Source organism: Rhinolophus hipposideros (genome assembly GCF_964194185.1).
Source record: "Rhinolophus hipposideros genome assembly, chromosome: 12".
Lineage (NCBI taxonomy): Eukaryota > Metazoa > Chordata > Mammalia > Chiroptera > Rhinolophidae > Rhinolophus > Rhinolophus hipposideros.
The window spans coordinates 43,526,033-43,549,114 of NC_138058.1; the positions used below are offsets into that span (position 1 = coordinate 43,526,033).

Consider the following 23,082-nt stretch of genomic DNA (forward strand, 5'->3'; position numbering starts at 1 on the left):
TTAGCATCTAATATGTTAGTTTTGTCTCATTACTACAGCTGACTTCATCGAGAACAGAAACAGTGTTTTCCTGAAGCTCATGAATCATCCTAAGCATGAGGCTCTGTGCTGAGCTCTAAATCCATTTATGGAGTTAACTGAACTGACTTGAATTATACTTCTTTCTTCTCAGAGAGATCTCGCAGAATGATGTCTTGGAAGTGATAGAGGCCAATGTGTTCTCCAATCTGCCCAAATTACATGAAATGTAAGCAAGAATCTGTGGGGTTGGCTCATGACTCTTCTTGTCAATTGCCTTAAAGTCCATTTATACTCCTTGGAGAACTTAGTTCTGCCCTGACCTCAGATCCCTAGAATTCATTTTAAGATGTCCAAATCAACCTAAAAGGCACCGTCATGAGTCCCTCTGCCTGGGATTCAGGCACCAGTTCAGAGCCTAGTCTTATCCCACTCGGTCCCTCCCAGAGTCCTTTGCATAGTAAACCCAAGAACCACGCTCTGTGACTGTGAGCAAGTACCTCCATCTCATCCTCTCATTCAAAGTTATTCCAAAGCCCAAAATTAGTCTCACATAATGTAGGTGAAGATGAGTAGTCCTAGTTTGAATACTTGTCTATGCCATATAATCACCAATAAACCTTGGCCAAGAAAGAAAATCATTCTGAGACTTAGCTTTCTCCTCAATACACAAGAATGATAAAATCGCATGCCCCATAGTATTGCTGCGATGAATAAATGAGATGATAAATGTAAATGAGAATAACACATCAACTGGCATAGAGTGTGTCATAATGGTCCTTGATTCCTCTACTGTTCCAATCAAGTTTGCTTTCTCTTGTTGACATTCTAGTTTACATGCATGTCAATACTCACACAAATCTGCTTCTGTTTCATAACAGTCTATAATTACCATACATTACTTCATAGAATCACCATAGATTGTCATATAATTACATATAATTACCATAGATTGTCCAGGCTAGAAGAGACTTTAGAGACTGTCTGGTCCAGAATATTCCAAAGTAGATTATGTGTATCATTAAACACTCAGGAATTTATCAAGTGTTTAAAAAAGAGTAAAAGATGCTACGGTCAAATAAGATTAGGAAACATTGGGAAAACAAAGTTAGATTCACTCACTTTGGAAAACGGCTCAGCACCTGTAGTATGGAAATATACACTTGGAATCTCCAAGAAGGGTATTGTATTAAGTGATTCTCAACTAATGTCACTGGAAAGGTTTCTTCCGTGGAGCATATATTATTATCTCACAAAATTCCCAGAAAACACAAGTAGGAAAGCCAATGAACCACTTTTCTAATTTTACAGATGAACAATGAAAGGCACAGAGAAGTTATGAGGCTTGTCTAAAGTCACTCAGTAAAATCCACAGCAGAATAAAAACTTGAACATAAATCTCTACTCTTTTGTATATATTTAAAGAGTGTTGAGCATTTGCCGAGTATCAGTAGAGAATATACATATACATATATATGATCTCTAATGACCAGCATGTAATACACACACACACACACACACACACACACACACACACACACCACTTTGTTTAGGAATGACAGTCTGTCCATTTTGGCAAACTCTCCCTCCCTTTCCCTTCCTTCCACCCACCCTGCCCACCACCCTCTTTCTTCCTCCTTGTCATTAAACCCCTGCAAGTAATGTCTTCCCTTACTCCCCCAATTGACCTCCTGCTCCTTCCTTTCTTCTCTCTCTGCTTGGCCTCTCCTTACACTAGTTGGAAAAAGAAACCTGATGAGGTTCTCAGAAGCCACAGGGAATATCAGAGAAATGAACCAAAGGGCAGCCAGCCCTCTGGGCGGGGTCATGCAGGCATTCCCCTCTGCAGTTCAATGAGCTAATGGGACAGCTCTTTCATCCCTTCCCAGCATGGAGAGGGCTCACCCCCATGTAGCACCGACTGTACTTAAAATGATTAATTACCTGGGACTTGGATCTGGGTAGCTAGCTACATGTTTCTAAAACATAAAAGCTAATGAAACAGGGAGGAAGTAATTAACACAGAGCATCTCTGCAAATATACATTGATCCAGAAAGATGAGGAAAGGGCAGCCTGTCTCTGTTGGAATCCAAAATGTGAACATGCTCACTTCCCGACTACTGATCAGGACATAGCATAGGCCAACCTGGGCCAGAAGTCACCTTCCCACTAGCCGTAAGGGAGCAGCCGCAGTCTACAGCAGGAAGGGTATCACGGGCACATAGCCAGCTACTGTCTGCTGGGATTTCATGTTTAGAACCAGAGATGGCCACTGTTTGTCCTCCAATCTTTGTTTCCCTTTGCCTCTTCACTGTCTTTTTCTCCAATCTCCTTTTGCCCCTCACCCATTTTCCTTCCCTCCCATCTTCTTTTCACCGCCTTTTGTTGTTTTCTATACCCTCATCTGTTGTCTCCTGGCCAGACAAAAGCTCGTTTCCCCATATCAGCCTCATCCCTACCCTCTTAACTTCCCCAGACCATGAGAGATCCTTACTGGTTAAAGACTCAGCCGTGCTCAGAGTGAAAGTGGCTCACCCAGCCAGTGCTCTGTTTGGCTCTGATGGATAAAGGCCAGGAGGACTTTGGTGATGAGAATTAAACAGGACAGGGTTAATATTTAGTTTGCACAATTCAGCATAGTAAAAGACACCGCATGCATGCTCAATTTTTATTGAAATGATGGATGGATAGATGATTATTTATTGATATACTCTGCATAATGTCAAAAATACTACAGCATTCTTTACTATTGAGATCACATTCAAGTTTTTTTTTCTTTTACAGTAGAATTGAGAAGGCCAACAATCTGCAATACATCGACACTGACGCCTTCCAGAACCTTCCCAATCTCCGATATCTGTAAGGATTCCTGTATTTTGATGCCCCTTTATGGTCAATATGGTGTATTCCCATTTCAGCAAAATGTCCACTTGCTACTCTGGGGAGCAACTGCTTTTTATCAAAGATGTGGGGAAGAAGTGGAAACACCTGCCAGTGGATTTAAGTTTAATGAGTGAATTCCACTAACATAATTTCATTTTGTTTTCATTTACCAAAAGAGACATTAAAAGGAATGCCATTTGCACTAATGGGATTGTCACACTGACCTTTTGCAGAACTCAGTCTTAATTTAGTGTTCAGATGTGGCCCAAATTTCTACTGGCATTTAGCTTAACCTCAAAGACATCGTTTCTCTTGTTCTGCATACATGCCTTGTTTTCCTTTGATAGGTGACAGTGTTTATTTTGTAAGTTTTAGTTAATAACAGACATGGTATTTATCAGCAGCACTCCATTCCTTGGGTCTACCCCCATCAGCAAAAAACATTACTTCTCTACTCAAATGGCTTTCAAATTAGCTGAGGGCTGGGCAGAGCCCTGGGTGTTATGATGGGGCTTCACAAAAAAACATAAGAATTTGGGCTATGGAGTCACACTTTCTGGGCCCATTTACTTGCCACTGATCCGAGAAAGAACTTAACCTCTCAAAGCTTGTTTCCTTGTCAAGAGAATGGAAATAATAAATCTGTTATCTATTAACATAATCATAATGCATAAACAACTACCCTCAAAAGACAGAATTTTAAAACAACAATTGTATCATTTCTCACCTGTGAGTTGATCAGAGGAATGGTTCTGCTGACTGAACTGTTTGCCTGACCTCAACTCAGCTCAGTCATGCACCTGCAATTAGCTGGCAGGTCACCTGGGGGCTAACCGCTCTGGATGGTCTCAGTTGAAACGACAGCTCTCCCCCAGGTAATGCTCACTTCCAGCAGGCTAACAGGCTTGTTCTCATGGCAGTCCTTGGGTTCCAAAGGAGAGAGAGAGCTGAAACTCACAGGCTTCTTGAGACCAAAACCCTGAACTAGCATACCATCTCTTCTGGTGCATTTTTTTAACCAAAGCAAGTCATAGGGTCAGCCCAGATTCAAGAGGTGGAGAAACAGACTCATCTTCTTGATGAGAAAAGGCTGCAAAGTTACACTACTACATGTGTAGATACAGGAAAGAATACAGATTTGAGGCCATCTTTGTGATCAATGCAAAGCACATAAATGTTTTGCACAGTGTCTGTCACAGAGTAAATGCTCAATAAATATTAGTTACTACTGCTATTATGACTCTGTCCCTAAATTCTGATCCATGAGACCTGGAGTTAGCAGGTATATGCGCCTTAGAGCTCTGACTGATGAAATAAAAGATTTCACAGAAGAGAGTACATGTGACCTAGAACTTCCATTCTCTGACAGAAACTCCAGGAAGGATCTGAGAAAGAAACAAGGTCGTCCACTCTTGAGTGTGTGTCAGCAGCACATTGGCGTTATTGGCCAGCAACCTGTGCAGTCAGACAGAGCCCCGTGCTCAAAGGGCCCCGACTCAGAGAACCTCGGACTTGGTTTAGTTCTCGGCTGTCCTGTCTTGAAATACATAAACATTTCTGAATAAGGGGCCCTGCATTTTGCAGGTTAGAGTTATGACCACTTCTAGTATCAGACTTTGGAGTCTTGGCTCCCTAAATAGACTTTGCTGTACACTCTGCAGAGAATAGCCTGAGTTAGGCACATACCCAGTGGAAGAAATGTGGGGGAACAGAAAAGGCACGGGCCTTAGAAGCAGAAAATCTATGGCTTCATCTTAACCCCACTATTTATTCTTGGGCCAACCACTGGACTTCTGAGATGATGCACATGGCTTTTCTGAGCCTTAAGTGAGACCTACAGATGAAAATATTTTTTATAAAATATTTTATACTATGAAGTGCTCAAAAACATTAGTAAATATATTAAGTTGTTTGTAGAATGATCATTTCTAATCAACCAAATGTTACCAGTCCATCCTCAGGAAAATTTCTGTGAGCGTTGAATAGAGAGTCAGGCACTATGTAAGACCTTTAGCTTTACCTAGAAGTGTTTGGCATTAATGCGAAAAGAAGACTTTGGGACTTTGGGACATACCGTTGTGTCTAATGGAGCAGTACAGAAAAGAAAAAAAAAGTTATATGAAATCAGGACTAGATTTTAGATATTTATTAGCTAGGTAGACTATTATTAAATTGGTGCAAAAGTAATTGCAATTTTTGCAATTTTTAACCCTTTAAACCTCAATTACTTTTGCACCAAATTTTTTTAAAATTTATTTATTGGGGTGACAATTGTCAATAAAATTACATAATTTCAGGTGTACAATTCTGTATTACATCATCTATAAATCCCATTGTGTGTTCACCACCCAGAGTCAGTTCTCCTTCCATCACCAGATATTTGATCCCACTTACCATCATCTCCCTCCCCCCACTTCCCTTATCCTCTGGTAACCACTAAACTATTGTCTGTGTCTATGAGTTTTTGTTTCTCATTTGTTTGTCTTGTTCTTTTGTTGTTTTTGGTTTACATACCACATGTCAGTGAAATCATATGGTTCTCTGCCTTTTCTGTCTGACTTATTTGGCTTAGCATTATACTCTCAAGATCCATCCATGTTGTCACAAATGTTCCTATATCATCTTTCCTTAACGCCGAATAGTATTCCATTGTGTATATATACCACAACTTCCTTTTGCACCAACTTAATACCTTCTCTAAGCCTCAGTTTCCTTATCTGAATGGTTGTGAAAACCAAATAAGATTATTTGTAAAACATTTAAATGTAAAAACATTTGCAAGTTATTTTTCAGTATACAAACTATGAAGAACTATAGAATTATAAATTATTAGTGCCTATTACCCAGTTAGGTTCCTTCACTCCATCTTCTCTTCTCCTTTACCTCCCAATTGCCATCCCTCCTTTCCTCCTTCTTTCCCTTTCTTCTTAGAAAAAGTCTGAGTGGAATCTGAGGGGCGACAGGGTCTTCTATAACAGCACAAAAGCACCTTGGGACATGCAAAGGGGCACTCCAATCACAAACTATCACATGTGGCTAATGAGAAGCACTCCTGCAGAGGACAGATCCAAGAAGAAAAGCACCCCTTCACACGCATATTCCATGATAACAGCATGAATAACAATGAGAATGGTGGACTGAGAGCAGGTGAATAGGAGATGAAGAATCATTTCAAAGTTTGAAATCAAGAGATGCAGAAGTTGAGCCCAATGTTGGACCACATCTTGTGCCCAGAAAAATTCATTCTTCTAACAAGGACCCTCAGCCCTCCCTCTGGGGGCTGAGGGCTTGGGAGGAACTTGGCAAGATGAGGACATAGAAGGAACAGCCCTAGACAAAAGGAAGGGGACACTTTGGCAGAACACAGGGGACAAAGCTATGACTTTGACTCTGCAAGAGGTTGAAATCTGTGTCATCTATCATCAAGTCCAGCCTCTGCTTTGTGTCCTTTTCTCACTTTGAGATGCTGAGTATTCCCCTGTCCCATCTGGCTCCCCTATCAAGTCCAGACAGAGCTGGAGGTGACTGATTCTAGTCCCAGCCTTTCCTGAGAGGAGGCAATTGTTCTCAGAGCATTTGAAATGTGCTTTCTAACTAGGGAAAGAAAAGAATTAGTAAGCAGTTTGTAGGAGTTGTGTCATTGTCAAAGGATATTCCATAACTTCTCTGAAAAAATATTCTTACATAATTCTACAGTGTAAAAAATTCTTTCATAGCTACTGCCATGCAGATCCCCATCATAAAATTGACACAAAGGATTGTCCACCTTAAGCCTTTTGACTTACTACCCAGGGTGAGCCTTCCCCACAGGTACCCTCCTTCCCAGGAAGTGGCACATGGGTATCCTGGGGATCAGAGCAACTCTGCACTCCAAAGGCAGGTCCACCAGCAATGCAGCTATTCAAGGACGAGACTGTTGCCCTTTGAAATATTTTCCAAACTGCTAAGAGGAACACCTAAATTCAAAGTTGGCCCTCTAATCTGAAAGGTTATAACATGGAAACAAAGCCCAGCTGAGCTTCCTTCCGCGCTTATTTATGTCTGAGCAGCTGTCATAAACAACTTCACGATCCAGCAGCCAGGTAGAAGTGGATGGCAACGATTTCAGATATTCTTTTGGATGATGAACTACTTGCTTCAAAGAAAAGAAAAAAAAGTGGATGAAGAAATCCAGAGAGACCAGTAGGATTGAGTAGTCGTTTATTTCCTTAAGCCAGGATAAATTTGTATCACGGCTACCAAAGCAGGAAATGACAAGGGGTAGGGGAGAGCTGCCATTTGACGTGAGCATCTTAATTGCTACACACACACACACACACACACACACACACACACACACACACACACACTCACTTAGAAAAGTTGTCCTGAAATTCTCAGCTTTGATTCCATTTGATACTGATCATTTGATGGCAGAGAATTCATGACAACTAGAAATCAGAGTTCTTCATCACTGCCTTCATACTTCACTGAGGAACATGAAGTGGTTAGGGGAAAAATTCATGAATAAAGAAATGTACTTTGACTACAAGAATATACATTGAAGAATTTATCTGGTTAGCTTTTTTTTAAGTCAGTGTTATATTTGCAGGCAATATTTCTTCCCTTATCATTTTGCCTTCCTGGAACTGATCTTTTGTGAATTAAAGACTATCTATTGATCTATAAATAAGGTTTACACAGTATTCTCTTGCCTTTGAATCCTGTCAATGTAATTCTCAGGCATCTGGATGTTGTTCTTTGCTACTCAATAAATCTTAATTCTATTTTAGCAAACCCTTCACACAGCTGGGTGGGCCCCCATCCCCAACTGACAACCATCTCCCACTCACATGTGGGCCTGTTACACCTCCTTAGGAAGCCTGCTAATGGCAACCGCGCCATCTGCTTTCTGCAGTTGGAGATCATTCCAGGAGATTCTTCACTGGGACTCACCTCAGCAATTCAGGCTGTTTCTTCCCTGCCCGGGAATCCAGAAATCCCTCTTTTTCTGCATTCCTCTCTTTCATTTGGTTTGTAGGAGTAATGAAAGTAGCATCTCTGATTATAAAAGCATTTGTTGGAAGTTGCATGGCAAAGGGACAGAGGCAGGACTTGGGAGGCAGCACAGAGTAGCAAGGAAGCACACAGATTCCAGGGCCACCTATCTGGGCTCAGGTGTCAGCCCTGCCCTTGTTAGTTGTGTGACCTTGGGTAACCAGCTTAACTTCTCTAAGTCTCAGTAAACTAGGAATAACATTGCCTGCATCCTTGATTGTATTAAATGATGTACTTAGAAGAATGGCTGACATTTAGACAACTCTTTTTTTTTTTTTTTAACTTTGATTTATTTTAAGTGTGTTTTTTCCAGGACCCATTAGCTCCAAGTCAAGTAGTTTTTTCAATCTAGTCGTGGAGGGCACAGCTCATAGTGACCGATGCAGGGATCGAACTAGCAACCTTGTTATTAAGAGCACCGCGCTCTAACCAACTGAGCTAACTGGCCGCCCCTAGAAAATTCTTAGTAAATGTTAGCAATTCTTATTAAATTCCTGACCCTGTGATTTACTGGCTAAGGGAGCACATGTAAGGGACTTCATCTCTTTGTACCTCTGTTCTCTCTTCTGCTTAAAATAATAATACCTACCTTTTGAGGCTGTTTGAAAAATTAATTTGATAATGATGTTCATAGTGGTGTTGGTGGTGGTGGTGATTTCTACTTCCCCTTCCAATATTTCTAAGGTTTTAAAAGAAGGCCTCTTTAACTCTTTCTTTTGGATGGAACCCACTGAGTGGCGTTCAGACACGGAAATACATTCTTACTGAACTCCTGACATATTCAGAATGGTCCTTCCAACAAACAAAAGTACATTTCCTGCAGAGTTCTAATGGAGGACTCCTAACATCCCTTTATGTTTATTTTCAACACTAGTGGTCCACAATCTTCCTTGCCATCTCCATCAAAATCATTTTCAGTTCTTCACACTGCCAGCTGGTTGGCTAATGCTTCCCATTTTTTTTTGTTGAATTACAATTTAATGCTTTTTATCATACTCCATTGCATTTGAGCCTCACAGTAATGCAACAAGTAGGCAGGACTGTGAAAGTACATGCGTTTTATAGAAGTAAGATGGCATTGCTTGCCGTCCCTGGTTACAGAGCTCTGCTGACAGGAATGTGCAGTGTCTATAGATTGTATTACTCTGGTTCTTTGGGTACTCACCAATGTTTGGCTTTCTATGGTGGCTGGGAAAAGATCCATAATAGAATTCATTGTTAGACATTATGGCAGCCATGTACATGGTGGAAAGGATGGGTGCCCCCCCCATTTCTCCATCCCATTGGGTGTAAGCTGGCCAATAATTACAAACTCATTCATTCGGTCAATCATTTACTGAGGTCATACTACATCCTGGGCTTTGTTGTAGCTGTTGAGTATACAAAAGATGACAGGACAGATGAAGCCTCTGCCTTTATGGAGCTTATACTCTAGTTCAGGGGACAAACCATGTTGGACAATGTCAGGTGGTAAAAATAGTGTAAAGAAAAATAAAGCAAAGGAAGCAGAGAGTGATGTTTTAGAAGGGTGATTGAGAAAGGAAGGAGGGCCTTGTGAGAGATACAGGAGACATCAATAGATAACTCTCAAGGAGCTCAGTCTTTAGGAAGAAAAGACAATTAACCATTAATTTATGAAAATAGTAGCACTTCTGTAGAGTTGTGTGGCACTGGTCATAGATGAAAGTATTGACCCAATGCCTTGGGCTGAACTCGTCAGGGAAAGCTTCTTGGGGATAAAATGAACTTAGCTGCAGTCTGAAAGATGAATAAAATTTGAAAAGACAGCAAAGAAGGAATTTTCTGTGAAAGAAAGAGGTGAGTAAATGTAAAGAATGTGAAAGGACCATAGTGGAGTAGGCAGAGGATGGGGAGAACTGAGTCCCAACTAAAAAGAAGGTATACTCTGGAAAGAAAGAAATGTGACTATAATTGGATGGATTGGATATGGTAAGACTGGGAAAAAAATTCAGGCAAGGACTTCAGCCCTAACACAGTAGGAAACACTGAGCTGTAAGAGATTCTAGAGCAGAAGAGTGACACAATAATAATGACTTGGATTGTGGATTGACCACCAGCAAGGTACAGACATACTCAAGGGAGTCCTGCTTTAGGGCAACTGCCCTAATCCAGGGGTACAGTAATGATAGCACCTGGAGGGATAGGAAGGTAATGGGGGTCACATTCCAAAAAAACCAATCACTGGTATATGATTTACCACTAGGTCAGATATTGACCCAAGTGACTGTAGTGATTTTTGTCCACCCACCTCTAGTAACCCCCAAAGCCTCCCTCGCCCAGTGCCTCCCACCCAGAATCATCCTGCAGACAGCACTCATCAAGAATTCAGTCTGGGCTAGAAGTCACCTCACATAGGGGACTGTGATTATTGGGGGAAAAATTATTAACCATCTCCCTGGCTGTCAGTGTTGTTAAGTATCTAAGGATGTTGTCATGACTACAAGGATGTTTTGGCACAATGGAAATTATACAATTGCTTCTTTTATCAGTTATCTGTCTAGCACGGCCAACTCTGCCTGCCATTGTCAACTCTAGGAAAATGTGGCCAGATTTTCCTTCTGGAACACTGAAGTTCAGGATGAGATTTTAGCCTGAGCATGTCAGCTCCAGGAAGGCCAGATGTCCTCTTATCAAAAGGCCTAATCTTCAAGATGGTGACATTTTTGTGCTGCTAACCTCTTCTCCTGTTCCTCTAACCTATTCAGTGTGCTTTCTCCTGTAAGAAGCCCTGGTCTTTGCTATCAGCGAGACAATTAGTTAATCCATTAAGTCATATCAATATGTTCCAGTCTTGATATTCTTCTTTCCAGGGAAATCTGCATTTTTAAAAGAGGAGCCTGAAAAAGGCAATGCTAAATTCAAGAACTGATAATGATACACGTCCAGGGATGGGGCCTCTGAAAAGGAAAGAAAATTCCCTACAGGATCCACTCAAATAACATATAGGTAACCATCTACTCTACCCTCTTAGAGTCTCTGAATTATACTTTCACAGGATACACTTCTTATAACATAGGTGTATCCTCACCTCATTAATTTTGAAATGAGATCTTTCTCATCAACAGAAATCAGACGTAAGGACAAGTCTAGAGAGGGCTCTGAGAGAAATGAGTCTCAGATTAGCTGTGTGAGGCCCACCCAATTTCTTCCTCATTGCTAGTATCACTCCAGGCAACAATGGATGAATCCCTTTAAGACTCCATTTCTTCCCCTGCAAAATGGAAGTAACAGAATATGCTTCAAGAGGCTAGTCAGATGACAGAAATGGACTCTACACCCCCTAAGATCTCTCCTAGCCCCCAAGAGCTTGGTGTCCAACTGTAGACTTCCCGAATCTGGGGCTCCCAGTGTCACTGCCTGTCCTGAGTTCAGCATATTCAGACCCAGCATAAAGGGCCCTGTATGGAAGGAGAAAGTCCAGCCGCAAGACAGGAAGATCCAGCACCTTGGAGATCACTTTATTTCCTAGATCAGGCTACTCCTCCCCAGCATTCAAGCAGATGCTTTCAATGCTGAGATCCTGCCATTGCATTAAAAAACTTAAGCCAGCTGTAAATTACTCTAAGTACAGCAGCTCCACTCCTGGAGCTAAAGGAAAATGATAGGATGCATTCCTGCCACATAAGTCCCTCTTGATGAGTACAGCCAGCCTCAGCAGAGCCTGAGAGGTGTTAGATGTGGAGGTGAGGCTTCCACAGCAGACAGCACCCAGCAGTCATTGGAGCTGGCCTGGGAGGGACACATCCCTGGTCAGGCCTGCGTCAGGCACAGACCCGGGGAGAGGCGGCTAAGTAGGCAGACTCCAAAGGGGCATCAGGTAAAGCTCCAGCCCACGCCCCCCACCCCCTGTGGAAAAGAAACTGTTGCTTCTTTTTCCACAACTACAGCCTCAGTGTTGGGAGTTTAAAGGGTATTTTTGTCCTTACAGATCTTTTTAGATTTGCAATTATCCCTGGGAGAGGCCACACATTAAGAGATTAGAGCTAACCCGGAACTATCAGTAGGCCCTGGGCAGAGATGGGCCACTGGAGGCTGGGCAGTGTGGTGGGCAGCAGAGGCAGGCAGGGCAATGAGAGGAGGGAGGATGTCACCCCAGCAAACTCTAGTTGCCAGATTCTGTGCCACTCCAGAGTGGGGACCAGGTTTTCTTCACTGTTATATCCCCAGGGCATGGCACAAAAAAGGGGTTCAACTATTCTTTGTTGTTGTTGTTTTTTTTTTTTTCCTTTAGAGGATCTGGGCTATTATCCAGCCCTGTCATGCACCTCATACTCAGCTCACTGTAATATTTGATGAGACCCATTTTCCCCTCGCTGCTTTCATTCATCTCATCTCCTTTATCCTGAACAATGTGTGTTATGTGAACACAGGCATGTTCCAGCAGATTGGCCCCACTACTCCCAGACTCTTGGCTTGTCCATCTGGGAGGATTCTGTCTCCCCCAGGAGCACAGCTACAGGAGGAATGCAGTCCAGGGGACACCCCAGTCAGCCAGATCAACTGGCACATGACTAGGGAGCAATGACATGGCAGGAGATGTCACCTAACTCTACTGACCTCTAATCCAGAGCAAAGACTATGTCCCATTCATCTCTGAGCCCTCCCCTCCCCCACCCCAGAGCACAGGGTGCACACATAGTAGGCCCTTCATGAAAATGTGGGCCTGGGTTTGAACCTTCTGTTTGAGTAATGGAAGGGAAGCAGCTGCTGTTTTTAAAGTATCTTGGGGCGTTACAGAGTGTGAACACTGAAGTGACAGACTTCCTAAGGAAGAATATTTTCATCTCCTGCAGATATTACACAAATGTTCTGTTGCAGTGTAATCATGAGCTCACCCTCAGCAAACACCCCACACATAATGTCTAGTTCAAGAGATGATGAGCTCCTCCCTCCCCAGTTTGGGATTCAAAGATAGCAGTGCCAGGAAAAGGGAGCGGGATGTTTGGGGACATGCAAAGAGGAAATAAGATAGCCTCTCTCACAACATTCACCCAGCACAGTCTCTCTGCACAAAGGGCCAAATCTCGGGTGCCACCAGGACACAGACTCCCTGGCCAAGACACCAAGGGACAGTTGTTTATTGGAGAGCCAAACACCCAACTGCCAGCCCTGGTCTTGCTTGTGAGAACTTATAAGCAAGTAACCAGGCTTCTCTGGGCCTCAAGTAAGGTGGAGAGAAAAAGAGTGGCCACATCTCCTTTAAAAGGTTGTAAGGAAGGGAGAAGATGAGACAGAATGTGGTAACGCTTTCCAAGTTCAAGAGAGCAAACAAGTGTAAGCACTGCTCCTTGTATGAGGCATTGCTGGTTGATCCAGGGGTGAGCAACAGGAATCCTAATTTAGAAAGCGTTTTCACTTGGTTTTAACTTGTGTAGTCTTACAAAAGCCCTGTGAGATATTTACTGATGGTTTCATTTCACAGATGGGAAACTTGAGGTTCAGAGATGACTAAATTGCTCAAACCCACAAAATAGGATTACAAAATGATCTGGGGGCAAGACAAGGAAAATGATACTGAACATCAATTTACTATACAACAGACCCCAAACTAGGTATTTTCTTCACACAACTCCTCTCATCTTCCAGTCTTCCAAAACAATGAGACATGTATTTTCCCCATTTTATAAGTGAGAATTTTGAAATTCAGATATTATGTAGTTGATAGAACGGAGAACTGAAACCAGGAAAGTCTGACTCCAACACAGTTCATCCCACCACGGATGGGGAGGGGTGGGGTGTGGACGAAGCCAACATAGCTAGACCCAGTGTTCTGAGCAGAACACTGACACGGTATTAACATTTGCCACTGAGAAGTTGTGATCACCTACTCACGCGAAGTTGAAGCATACCTAAGAAATAGCTTTCTAAACAATTAAGGTTAGAAATGAGTTGTGGGGAAGGGTGCACAAACTGTTTAAAACATTAACTCTTTTGCAACTCCCCTACGTAACGTAAAAGTCACTGCTGCCACAAACTGGTAGTTCCACGAAAGTTACTCTTACATCAGCATCCAGGAAGGTCCCCGAAAGACTGCCACTTGTCCATACTCTATTTGTTAATGGTGAGTCTAACCTGCAGGTTTCTCTTGTGTAGTCTTACAAAAGCCCTGTCTCCTAAGTCCTTATTAGCCAGTGTGGTACCATGGAAAAGACATCACCCAAAGGCATGGGAGCCAGAAGGCCTGGCCTTTCTTCCACCTTCTAGCAGACAAGTTAACTACAGCTCTCCAAGACTTAGTTTCTTGATCTACAACATGGAGCTAATAACAGTACCTTCCTCATGAGTTGTGGGCAGGATACAGTGACTTCAATGAGGTAAGACATGTACCATGATACCTACCATGGGGTAAGGTAATTCGTAAGCATTAACTATTCCTCTTTCTGGTTCAAGTCTAGAAATTTGGGTGAAGCAATTAGTCTCTGTGAACATTGCCTCCCATACCTGGAAGATGGAAATCATAATGACGCTCACATTAGAAAGTCACTGTAAAATCAAATAAGCAAACATGAAATCACGTTGTCATACTTGTACAGGCTACACAAATGTAAGCAAGGTTATTTTACAGTCTTTTCTTGTTGACAGTCGGGGTCAGAACTGTGAGCTGTGGAACTAGTTCCTAGGACTTTCTAAATAGCAGTCTGCTGGGCTATTGCCTCTTTAGCCAGCCTCTCACTTGTCCCAAGTCAGATACTGGTCACTGGATCACTAGGCCATTAGTGGCTAGCGGCCACTGAAGGGACAGCCATTAAACTTGCCACAGGGTCTTCTTCAAGTCTTTCTCTCAACCTAAGTGGGGCAGCAAGCAGGTTCGCTCTTCTCCCACGGTGGGAAGGGCAAATTCACAACTGTCTCCAGAAACCCCTGTCACATGATCTCTACCAGGTTTTCATGCCCAAGGTGCATGACAGGTTAAGAACAGTGTAACTGGTTTCCAGAAACCTGGAATGGAGTATCTCTCATACCTGACATCTCAGGGAAAACGCCCACTTGGACCTCCTGTCACACTGAGATCTGCCCCAGGCACAGAGGGATTCTGTAGCATGCTCCAAATTGAAAGCATAAATAACATCAATAGTGAGAGCGGCATGGTAGCCCATCACAAACTTATGTTTTTACATTCAGGGCCATTTTGTCAAAGGTTCCTCTTCAGTTTAGTTCCATTTTGAGTCAGTTTTCCATTAGAGAACATGATTTCGTTTTACCCAGACACGGTATGTGTAGAGGTTGAGCTGGGAGTAGGAATCTTATCCTGTGACTGATATATTCTGTACAACTGCAGGGGAGTCATTTAGAGTCTCTTACCTTACCTCTCCAAGTCATCATCTAAAGGGCCCAGCCTAAAATGCCTGAAGATGCCAGTGGAAATTGAACCACAGTCCACTTGACACAGCATGCCCTTCACCAATGTGATTCTGTTTTTCTGTACAGTAAACTTTCTGATTTATACTGTGGTAGAGGAACAGAGGGTGCTAACTAATAGAATACTCGGCCTAAGAGAGAGTTTGCCAACTATGTCCTAAAGAGTAACAGCATTTTCAGAAAAATAGCACAAATCAGCATAAGTATTTTAGCTTCCAGTTGGGTTTTCAAGGTTGAACTAGGGAACACCAAACACAGGAGATACTCTGCAATGAAGAGGAGTTCAAAGTCAGTGTGTTTGGGGAAAGCCAGCACACTATTTTCTTATCTCGGACATTTACAATGAATAATATCATGGCAAGGTTCTGAGAATCTTGCAGAAAGAACTGCTTAACCGTATTAATATAGCATTTCCCAAACTTATGTAACATTGCATCCTTTCATTTGTAAATGAAGCATTTATATCATCTAGAAGTGGTGTTGCTAGAGAAATGCTCAAAGTTTCTAAGTAGGAAGGCATCTTAGAGGTCACATAGCTTGACCCCCGCCCCCTCCAATTCTACACCCAATTCCAACAGATGGGTTTTCCCCCTATACATTCAAGCAATTCTCAGATACCAGCTGGCGTCCTACAGTTCAACTCTGATTCTGTATACCTGGACATAGCATCAGCACCCCCAGATTAAAGGCTTAGTCCTATAAGATTGCCTACCCTTCAGACACCAATTTCAAGTCCAGGTTCTCATCTGTACTTCTGACTAACCGGCTATAGATTGGAGGTTCCAATGACCCTGCCTTGGGTTCAGTTAATTTGCTGCAGCAACTCACAGAACTCAGAGAAACATCTTGCTTACTAGATTACTGGCTTACAAAAGGCTGTAACTCAGGGAGAGCCAGGGAGAAGAGAGGCATAGAGCAAAGGATGAGGAAAGGGTTCAGAGCTTCCATGCCCTCTCTGAGCACGCCACTCTCTCCAAATCTCCACATGTTTATTAACCTGCAAGTTCTGTGCCAGGAAGGGGGACAAAGACCAAACATACATTTCTTACTATAAAATCACAGTATCACACCCCTCATGAAGAAACCCTTCCACACAGTTAAACACATTTCCAGATGTAGGGAACCAAGTGTTTAGTGTTACAATCCATTCCTCCATTGGGCAAATTTCATAACGAATGAGAATCAGTCATTATGGTTAGACACAAACTTCAGAGTCAGAAAAGAGTGCATTCAACCTCTAGTTCTTACCTCCTTATGTGTGGCCTTGTGAAAGTTACTGGACCTGTCTCAGCTGAGCCCCTTCCACTCTGATATGAGGATGGTAATGACACCTGTCTCCTAAGGTAGAGGAGAGGAATAAATAAAATAATCAATGTTAAGTGCTTGGTGCGGTGCCTGGTGCAAAGGAAGTGTTCAATAAATGTGGATCATTATTATTATTAATCTTATACCTACTTTCCAGAGCAGTGCAGTACAAATCTATCGCTGTTTCCATCTGGCAGCCCTTCAGCATCTCAGGCTTCTGTTCACAAGCTAAATATTGTACCTGTTGGACAATATGGTATTGATTGCTCATGCCCATAAGGAAAAAAAAATTTGAGCATATATCCCAAAATAAGTGTATTTATTTATATGGTAAATACACATACAATGATAGTACCAATGCGTGCATTACAAAATATAACAAAAATAATATTTTAAAGCATGAGATAAAAATGAATTATTAGTATGCATTTACATTTACATCTTGTCCTACATACCATTTTATATGGCTCAAAGAATCTATTTTGCTCTCACTAAATATACCATAATAATATTTTGAGGAAGCAGTGTCATGGGATGTGCTTCATTATTTGTTAATCCTCAATTTAACACGAAGAAAGCAATTCACAGGTTATGTCAATACTAGATTTCAACCGCTGTGGAAGCTGAGGACAAAACTTCACAAAAATAAATAGATCCAATGAAGACAAGCCTATTAGCTGTACTCCTTGAGTCATCATACTTAGTGTTCAATCCTATATTTTTATGCAGTTTTATGAAATTTACCTAGTAGATTTTCTTCCCTAGTGTCAATCAAATGTTCTTAACAAAAACCTATAAGATGTTGCATTTTTATATTTCTAATGAAAGTATTCAACACCCAGTAAAATAACTTAAATGGGTTAGAAAGTTGTATTTCCTTGTTTTTAAAATATGCAGTATGAGAATTTGCCTAAATAATGACAGGTATCATTTTCAGAAACAAAGGAACCATTTCCATCCATGTTTTCCAAATGCAATCTATAGCATAGATTTCTTTCAAATGCTGTTATATTTCTCCTCATTATTAATACATCAACCTTTCCTTAAAGAGACAAATCAAATGTGTCTAATTTGAAAATATCTGCTTCGTAGCATTATTTGACAGCCATGTGTCTTTACAGAAAAAGTCAACAAATTTGTATTTTTGTGAAAAATGTGTAAGTCATCTTCAATTTTATTAATCGTTTGTAGTAATTTCCCTTGAGATAACCAACAAACCTCTAGGTGATAAGATGATCAGGACTCAGACACTAAACAGAATCAGACAGGCAAGAAGGCTGACCCAGGCAGGTTTATCAGAAGCAGCAGGAGGAAATTACAGAAATGGAGCAGGAAGAAATTAGAGAAAGGGAACAGCAAGAATCTGGGAAATTTAGCTATGGCATGGCTTCCAATGGTTCCAACAAGGCACAAGGAGCTCGGGCAGGTAACAAACCAGTCTACTGAGGCATCATGGAGGTCCCACAGGGATAACAGAGAGCTCAACACGGGAACAGTATTTAAATACCCAAGAGAAGTGGGTGAAAGCAAGACATGGTCTTAGGGAAAAAGGGATATCAGGCCAGGACTCAATTATGGCAAGTGAAATACAAGGCTGGGGCATGACCAGTAACAGGCCCTGGATATCGTGCTAAGGTTTCCTGCAAGGTAAATCTTATCATTTCTCTGGAAGATAAAGAATCTGAGTCTTAGAGACTTCAACTAACCCTTTAAGGCCATACTTCTTAAAAAGTGGTATAGTCAGGACTTGAACTCAGATCCTCTCGCATCAGAGCTGCTAGTTTTGAAGCTATGCTGCATGCCAAAAGAATCGGACCAGAGACCAATTGTTAAACCAGAATATTAGGTCAAAACAGAATCTGCAGCCAGGCTAATACGGTTGAGCTATTCAAAAAATCCCACCCTTGGGCTCATTAAATTCCACCTGATTGCTAAGGAGTCTGGTTTCCATGGAGAGTGAGGGAAATTTGAGCTGAATATGAGTTAAATAGTTCTAGTTGTGAAGGCCTGAGACTGAGGAGACAGGAATCGAGGTTCTCCTACTGCCTCATGTAATTCCTTACACAAAATCATTTTACAGAAAGAGAAACTGAGGCTCTGAAAAGGTAAGTGAACTGCTCAGTACCAATCAGCTAGTGAGAAGGAAGGCACTCAAATCCAGGGTCCCCAATCTTAAATTTAAGTCCCTTCTGGTGTACCATAGCTTCTTAGACACACTCTCATCTAACTCCAAGACTGTGTGATTCTGCACCTAACCAAATTTTTATTTATTGATTCAGAAAAGTTATGTTTGCATCTTTTATAATGGTGCATGTAGAGATGTAAATTCCCAGTTTATAACTACAGATTCCATAAAGAATCTGTAGTTCACAGAAATCTCAATATCAGTGAGCATCTTTTCAAATATATTAATTAAGTGTAGTCCACTCTTCTTCCTTTTCACCACTGGATAACTAACTTCTCCCTCAGTGGCTAGGAGGAAGGAGTGCATTTTATCTAAGAGACTAAAAATGTAATTAAAAATGTAAAAACAAAATTAAGAGAAAGACATTAAGCACAAATTCTATTAGATTGGTGCAAAAGTTATTGCAGTTTTTGCAATCATTTTTAACCTTTTAAACCGCAGTAACTTTTGCACCAACCAAATATATCATGGGAAACCAATAGAAGACAGAAAAAGAAGTTCATGTTTAAACTCTGAGCCTTGGCCTCTAGGAAATATGCTTTGGCAAAAAATGACAGACCCCTTAATCTAGACACACAACTGGCAGCATCCCCTCCCTAAATCAAATTTGCCTAAAGCATTTCAATGGACCATCCAGACCATGACATTAACTATGTTTCTTCCTCACTTCACAAACTAAAAGAGAGCTGGTTTGCAGAGTCTCACAGTTGATCACTTCCTGCCATGGTGGATTTGGGGCGGAATAGAGATCAAGGATTACATTCTTGGTTAGCATATGTGATGGAGAGGGATGTCTTATACTTCCTGACTTTACTCAGTCCAGTGAGTTATGTATTAGATTCTCAGTAACCACCCATTCGTTTGTCCTGACCACTAATACGAAGTCCCAGAGGTATGGGATGGTGAGGATATGGGCTATGTCTGCGCAGGGAGTCCCCAGTCTTACTTCCCCTTTCAGCACCTGAAAATGGCTTCCAATCACTTACCAATCAAATCTACACTTCTATACCTAGTTTTAAAAGTTCTTGAGAAACTGCCTCCTTCTTCCCTTTCAGTTCTACCTCCCTCTGTGCCCGACCTGCCATATCCCTCCTGTGGTCCCGATACACACATTCACTGCTCTTGTTCAGGCCAGTAAGCTCTATACTCTCTCAGAAATCTGGTTAGCTCTACTTCCTACAAGTTCCCCATGACTATTCCAACCCACATTGCTTCCCCCTTCTCTGAATTCTTAAGACATGCACAGTGAGTAACATACAGTTTAGCACTAGACCAGGCTGAGTATTTCATCTGTATTAGTCTTAACTCCTCAATTTACTTGCAATCTCCCCACAGTCTTTGGTGTACTTTTGGATAGGATGGAGGTTGTATGAAGAAAGGCATATAGTCCAGTGCCACACAAGTAAGCACACACACACTGTTAACTTAAAAAATAATAATAATCCACCAGCTCTCTTGAAGATTAATGAAAGCACTAACGATCTTGAGGATAATGACCTTTAGAGTTCTGAGATCACCCGTTCATGAAAGGCAAGTGTATTATCTTGTTAGGTGGCAGGACATAGTGGGACTGGCTCCCTGCCACTGAAGGAACCTTAGTTTATCCTGATAGGAGAGGTTCCCATTTTCATTATTGTAACCAAAAAACTAAGAACAGTTAGGCATGAACGGTGTCAACACCTGCTCAAAATGTGCAACTGGGGTGGCCGATTAGCTCAGTTGATTAGAGCACAGTGCTCTTAACAGCAAGGTTACTGATTCGATCTCCACCTGGGACTGTGAGCTGTGCCCTCCGTGACTTGATTGAAACAACTACTTGACTTGGAGCTGATGGTCCTGGAAAAACACTCTTAAATAAATTAATTTAAAAAAAAATGTGGAACTGGCTGTTGAGAGGGGAGAACCATGAACCAGTTACTTTTCTCTAGAAGATTCATTCACAGAACTTAAATTTGCTGACATTTTACCCTTAGGCCTTTACTATTTTTTAAGATAAACAGCACTTGGGTGAATCAAAATAATTTTGCAGCAGTCATTTGACTAAAGCAAACCCACTGAGACACAGAGCTCCTAGCTGATTACCCACTTACCCACTTCTAGCCTCCATTAGACATGACTTTATTGATCAAAAGGGAAAAACAAATTGAAAACTAAGAATTCATCTGAACCCCATTTCCTGAGTTATCTTGGGGTTTGGGAGAGTCTCAGGTATAGAGTTATCACCAATAACCCATCTCACTACATAGTCACTAGATCTTTTAAAGTGTCTTAAACTCAGCACTACTGGAATAATTTTAGCCATCTTTGCTATGTGTTTTCTTTCCTATAAAGGCCAATGATTTCAAAGTGCATATGTCGACATTTATATCCCATAAGTATAGTGACTTTGGAAACTCGTGCTATTGATATTAAATAGTCTACGTGTACCTTTCTCATTGACAATCACGAACTCTTCCCTCCGATTATATAAATTCTTAGGTGTGATGAACACAGGTAGTGAATGATTCCTTGTTTGTGCTCACCTCTTGACAGCACATAGCACATTGCCTAGCCTGATAAATACCAGACACATTATATGTGCCAACCTCTGTGCCAACATTGAGTTTTCAGGAAAAACATGATTTCTGCCCTCGTACCATTCTCAATCTGATTGAAGACACAGACATTGAATAAATAAGTACACACAAAATACTACCTAGTTCAGAATTTGATGAGTGCTAAAAATCAAAAGTGCTGAAAAGGATATGATTATACTGGGCATCACAGGGACGTTATTTTAGATTGGCAGTCAGGAAGCTCTTCTCGAAAGAAATTACATTTGCGACTGAACCCTGAAGTGTGAATTGATGTTGGATAAGTGAGGAGTGTATGATGAGCCTTCCAAACACAACATGTGCAAATGCTATGTTCTTCTCTAAGGAAGTTCTTCACTAAGGAAGATCTCAGTGTATCTGAGGAACTGAGGGAAAGCCACTAGTGAAGTGTGTTGGGGGAATGGCATGAGATGAAGGTGCACGAGTAGGCAGTAGGGAGCATAAATTTTATGGGAAAGAACTAAAGAAAAACAGAACACTAACCCAATCCAATTTACATTTTTTTTAAAAGAATGCTCTGTGTGCTGTATGGAGAGTGGATTTGAAAATGAAAATATTAAATGTGTGAAAAGCAGGAGACTATCACAGAAATCTAGAGGAAAGACAACGGTGTCTTGTTCTAGAATGGTGTCAGTAGAGAGAGAAGAAACTGTATGGAAACAAGAAATATTGTGAAGTGGAATTTAAGAGGACTGTGAGATGGATTGGATGTTGGAGAGTGAAGGCAAAGAAGCCAAGTTTAACTGTCACATTTCTAACAATTGATAGATGAGAGTGCTATTTATGAAGAAATGTTGAGGAGGAGCAGTTTATTGGAAGTAATGGGGGAACAGGTTTAGACATATTATGTTGTTATGTTGTTATGTTATGTCATGTCATGTCATGTCGTGTCGTGTTAAATGACTGTTATGTTATGTTATGTTATGTTATGTTATGTTATGTTATGTTATGTTAAAAATGTTGTGTTAATGAGACATTCAGAATGGTGTGTGAAGTAAACTTTAGAGACAGTCCAGAGAGGTCAGAGTTGTCACCATATTGATAGTACTTAAAGCCATGGGAAAAGAGATCTCCCAGCAAGACTATGGGGGGGGGAGGCAGAAGGCTCAGAGTACACAGAGGATGGGGAGTCAACAACCATAACAACAAAAACTAAAAAAGAGTAACAGAGAAAGAGGAGGAATAAAAGAAAAATGCAATACCACAAAAACTAATAGAAGAGAAGAGACTAACAAAGAGTACTGAATTCTGAAAGATCTTTAAAAATGAGAATTTAAATTGTTCATTAGATTTATTAGTTATGGGTTGGTGAATTCTGGGCATGGCAAAAGTAGTTTTGGTGGAGAGATAAAGGATGAAAACAAATAGGCAGAGGTTGAAGACAAAAGGGATATGAGAAAATGAAGATAGTATATGCAGACAAGTCTTTCTAGAAACTTTACTGCAAAAGAAGGAAGAGAAACAGAGTTGGGTTGCAACTGGAGACAGATTTGGAGTAAAGGGAGATAACAACCACAGAAATCTATGAATGTGAATCTATGTAATCTATGAAATTAGTGAAATTAGTGAATCTATGTAAAATGTGAAATTCAGTGCAAGTTGGTATCTGTCTTAGCCTAGGTTCTCCAAAATATGTCTGAGCAAGGACTAAATACAATTAGTTTATTTTTACACCCAAG

The 23,082-nt window shown here is 41.2% G+C and overlaps 1 protein-coding gene across 2 annotated transcripts in view; it reads left to right on the forward strand.

The window, feature by feature from the left end:
- Window positions 1–23,082, forward strand: part of FSHR (follicle stimulating hormone receptor) — a gene marked incomplete at both ends in the record, with an annotated part of 158,959 nt that overhangs the window by 106,957 nt on the left and 28,920 nt on the right. For both annotated transcript variants that reach the window (XM_081068832.1, XM_081068833.1), the window contains 2 exons: window positions 173–247; window positions 2,804–2,878. In XM_081068832.1, coding sequence (XP_080924958.1) covers window positions 173–247; window positions 2,804–2,878 — 150 coding nt within the window. The remainder of the gene's footprint in view (window positions 1–172; window positions 248–2,803; window positions 2,879–23,082) is intronic.